The 4,865-nt window shown below is 38.2% G+C and overlaps 1 protein-coding gene across 1 annotated transcript; it reads left to right on the plus strand.

The window, feature by feature from the left end:
* The first annotated feature begins 305 nt into the window (after window positions 1–305).
* Window positions 306–4,591, plus strand: LOC103937481 (anthocyanidin 3-O-glucosyltransferase 7). Its single transcript, XM_009347431.2, has 2 exons — window positions 306–872; window positions 3,610–4,591. The coding sequence occupies exons 1-2, from the start codon at window positions 371–373 to the stop codon at window positions 4,470–4,472; spliced, it is 1,365 nt and encodes a 454-aa protein (XP_009345706.2). The 5' UTR covers window positions 306–370; the 3' UTR covers window positions 4,473–4,591.
* Window positions 4,592–4,865: the final 274 nt, after the last annotated feature.

The raw sequence follows: 4,865 nt of genomic DNA on the forward strand, positions 1-4,865 counted from the left end.
GTTGTTGGACCGTTATAATTCCCATTTCAGTTTCATGATTGTCACATATGTATACCGTGCAATTTCTTCCGGAAATAAATTTTCACTCGTTGTTCGTTTGACAACCAAGTACCTGTCCATTTCTGCGATTTACCATTTTCTAACCACCAAAATTATTTGTAAATGTGCCGTGACAACCTACCCGTATAACAACCTACCCGCCTCCAAACAACCATAATTATCTATACCCACCATTTCGGTCATTACTTTGCTTTCTACCTTCCCGTATAACAACCAACCCGCCTCCACCTCTCTATCTCTCATATAAATAGAGTAGTCTCTGCAGCACCAAAAAAAACAAGACCACCTAAGCCACCAACTTATATCAACCATGGTAGGAAACCTCAAAACCCAAACCCCAACCCACCATGTCGCCGTCTTGGCCTTCCCCTTCGGAACCCACGCAGGCCCTCTCCTCAGCCTTGTCGTCAGACTTGCTGCTGCCGCTCCACACGTGGTCTTCTCCTTTATTACAACTTCTAAAGTCAACACCTCCCTCTTCTCCAAATCACCGTCGTTGAGCCTCCACAATGTGAAGGCTCACGACATACCTGATGGGTTGCCTGAGGGTTTCGTGCCCCCTCGTAACCCTGAGGTGGCTATTGGGTTTTTCTTTAAGGCAGCGCCAGCGAACTTTATGAGGGGTCTAAAAGATGCCGAGGCGGCCACGGGGTTGAAGATCGGGTGTTTGGTGTCGGATGCGTTCTTCTGGTTTTTAGGAGATATGGCGGAGGGGATGAAAGTCCCTTGGGTGCCGGTATGGACGGGTGGACCACGTTCGCTGCTTGTTCATGTTGAGACAGACTTCATACGACATAGACTTGGAACCAGCAGTAAGGATTCATTTGCTATTTAGAAACTTCACAATTAAGTGGTGCTTACATATTTTTATTTTTTTGCATCTTATAGCCATTTTGAAATTTAGGATAAATGCCATGCATTTGTAGTTAACTAAATATGGACATAAGAATCCAACCAAAAAAATATGTACATAAGCTAGTTGACTTGGTTGAAAAAATTCACTGAAGACTCAATTATTTTTTAATAATATTAGGAAGATTAAATCTGTAGATCTAATTTTATAAACTAAATGATATGAAAATTGATGATTAGATTATTACTTGATCGTTGATAAACGTGCTCATTTTCTATTGGTGACATCTAATTTGGTTTGTTAATTTTGTCTACAAATTTAGTTTCCCTAGCATTACTTATTATTTTTCTCTTTGATTTCTTTCTAATTCTAGTCCAAAGAGTGGGAATTTGCCACATATGCGTATAATCTATACACATTCTTAGTTTGTTTGTAAGCTTAGGAAATGAAAACTAGAAAAATTCAACCTCCATTTGTATTAACAATTTCAACAGTAAATTTAATAGTCAACTATAAAATAGAAATATTAATTCTACATATTGTCCACGATCTGTCTATAAAATAGAAATAGTAATTTGAGTATGTTGCGGGAAGACCATCAGATGGTGTTACAATTTTACATGTTAACACGAGTGGATGATATGTTAATTTTTTAACAAACAATAGTATTAGTGGGTTAAATTTTAATTGTTAGCATAAAGATAGATCTGGTGAATATCTAACTCGTACTAGTGTTCATAAGCATAATTATTTTTGCAGATTAGTGGACAATTTGATTGATCTATCCTTTTTTATAGTAAATTAATAAAAATAAATGTTCACATTATAATTCAAATGAAATAATAACTTCCCCCGGCCCCCCCAACATTATAATTCAAATGAAATAATAACTCTTCCCCTCCCCACCACCAACCACCCCCCCTCCTTACTCCCCCCGGCCCCCCCCCCCCCAACATTATAATTCAAATGAAATAATAACTCTTCCCCTCCCCACCACCAACCACCCCCCCTCCTTTTTTATAGTAAATTAATAAAAATAAATGTTCACATTATAATTCAAATGAAATAATAACTCCCCCCGGCCCCCCCAACATTATAATTCAAATGAAATAATAACTCTTCCCCTCCCCACCACCAACCACCCCCCCCCCCCAAAAACAAGAAAAAGGCAAAATCTAGTCCCTACTTTATTAGAGTTATTATTAAAGTAGAATCATCATCTAGATTCTATTCTTTAATTTATTTTTGCTTGTATCATATATAGGGATGGTTTGGTATGGGATCCCAAATCGAAAATGAGATCTCAAATATCAAATCGAAAATTTTTGGAACAGGAATTTGAAGACCAATCCTGAATCTAAATTTCAGTATTCCCAATTTTTGGGATTCCTGAAATATTTTCGGTATTTCAGGATGGATTGGGATTCCCGAAATGTTTTCACAATTCAATTAAAAACAGCTTGCATTTGCAGGTTGCAACCTTACTTAATTACTTTGCTTGTTCCAAATTTGCACAGTGCACACCAATTGTTGACTTCAATTTGTTATGAAAGCAACTCACACAATCTCTGTACGCACACACACAGAGAGTAAATAAGTGAAGAGTGATCGAGTGAAGGTTCGGATAGATAGACAGAGTGAAGGTCAGGACTCGATCAGATGGGTGGAGAGTTTCAGGCTCAAAGTGAAAGACTAAAAGGGTTCACGAGTTGAGAGAGAAAGGTGGCTTAGTGCCCTGCTTCAAGAGTTGAATGAGAGATAGAGTGTGAGATAGGGGTTGAAATCCAATATATATTCTAACTTCGGTTTGTTCGGGATTACTGAATGAGTCAAATGGCGAGACTGATTCCCATACTGAATGGTTTGAGATCGGTTCGAGATGTGTACCAAAATTTTCGAGATTTTCGATTTGGTTTCGAGAATTTTTCAGTACGGTTTGGAATTTTTGGGAATATTTTCCAGCCCTAATTATATATAGGTCAACTCAATTGTAATTATATTTTAGATTCGTAGCACATATGTATTATCTAAAACCCTATATATTAGAATCATTGCATACACATTTGATTAAAGAATAATATTTTTACATGATATCAGAGCCTAACTAGGTCCTAGGGTTCTCTTCTCTCTCTCAACCTCATTTTTTTTTCTATCATCACCGCGTGTCTTGGCCTAGGGTTTTATTCCTTGCACTAAGAAAATTTTCATTGTGACAAGAACACGGGTGGTACATCAAGTGTTTTTATGTAAGTGGTGGAAAATTTTATTTTTTAAATTATTAACTTTTTAACACACAAATCCTACCATTTGTCTAGTAACACATGGTGTACCACCTTATATGCCGATCACACTGAAAAATCTCTCCCTTACACATCATGTCTTCCTCTTCCTCTTCGCCTCCCTGGTCCCAACCTATATGTTGTAATCCTTGTATACACGTTTGATTAAGGAATAATATTTCTACAGTTCCGGGCCTAGTTTCTATTTATCAAAGATTTTCTTCCCCACTCAATTTTCTATATTTCAACCACTTAGTACAATTGTATTCATGTAGTCCACCATTCATTTTTATTCTTCTGAATCTGTAGCTTCATCTATAACTCATAAATTCATTGGTTGCTTATATTAATTATTTTCATCTTCTAAGAAGATCGTTGAATATTGATAAATTATTAGAATATTTTAATTCATTTCAGGAGATGGAAAACAATGTCTTGACTTCCTTCCTGGATTTTCAAAAGTTAAAATACCTGACCTACCCGAAGGAGTAGTAGAAAACTTGGGGTCACCCGTCGGAAGCTTATTATACCAAATGGGACAAACGCTTCCAAAAGCAACTGCAGTTGCCATAAACTCCTTTGAAGAACTGGAACCTGAAGTTGTGAACCTGCTCAAATCAAGATTCCAAAAGTTCCTCAACGTTGGACCCTTTAGTTTAATAGCATCATCCCCGTCCCCGCCGTTGATCAAAGATGATAGTGGTTGCCTAGAGTGGCTGGACAAGCACAAGCCTGCGTCTGTTGCATATATTAGCTTTGGAAGTGTAGTAACACCACCACCTCACGAGCTGGCAGCATTTGCTCAAGCGTTAATAGAAAGTGGGTTTCCATTTATTTGGTCATTTAGGGGCAACATAGAGGATGTATTGCCCAAGGGGTTTAACAAAAGTGGCCTAAATGGAAAAATAGTTCCTTGGGCACCACAAGTGCAAATCTTGGGGCATGCCTCGACTGGGGTTTTCGTGACGCATTGCGGGTGGAATTCAATTTTGGAGAGCATTGTTGGCGGTGTGCCAATGATTTGCAGGCCATTTTTCGGGGACCAAAAGCTAAACATGAACACTGTAGAGGCAGTGTGGGAAATTGGAGTAGGGGTTGAAGGAGGGGTCATTACAAAAGACGGAGCGATGATGGCCTTGGAACTGACTTTGAAGCATAAAGAAAGCAATAAAATGAGAGAGAAAATCAAGGTCCTCAAAAATCTTGCTCGACAAGCTGCTGTAAGTAATGGTAGCTCCCCTCGAGCTTTCAGTAGCTTGGTGGAGATTGTCACAAAATAATACAAAAGTTTGTTAAAAAGCTTCGAGAGCAACTGTAATATTTGTTTCAATAACTATGGTTTTCTTTGGAAATTGTCACAAAATAATGTAAAATAATGTAGCCCGGTTTTCTTTCTCTATATGAATAGGCGCTAGTCAGGCGGCATGTAAGGCCTAGCGCCTAAGTCGGGAGGCTTAGTTTTTTTTTTTTTTTTAATTAAATTTATTATATAACTGTTTGGGCCCAAAATAATATTGTTGGGTCGAGTGTAGGTTTGTGTTCAGCCCAAAGCCGTGTCAAAATACTATGAGCTGTCTGGTGATTCCCGGCCATTCAGCAGGGATGGTCGAGTCCTATTACAAGAAAGAGTAGTTCAGATAAGAAAAGGGATCGAGGAAGTCCTAGTGCAATTA

This window comes from the organism of the source record quoted next, unplaced genomic scaffold (assembly GCF_019419815.1).
Source record: "Pyrus x bretschneideri cultivar Hongxiangsu unplaced genomic scaffold, Pyrus_bretschneideri_v1 Contig54, whole genome shotgun sequence".
Lineage (NCBI taxonomy): Eukaryota > Viridiplantae > Streptophyta > Magnoliopsida > Rosales > Rosaceae > Pyrus > Pyrus x bretschneideri.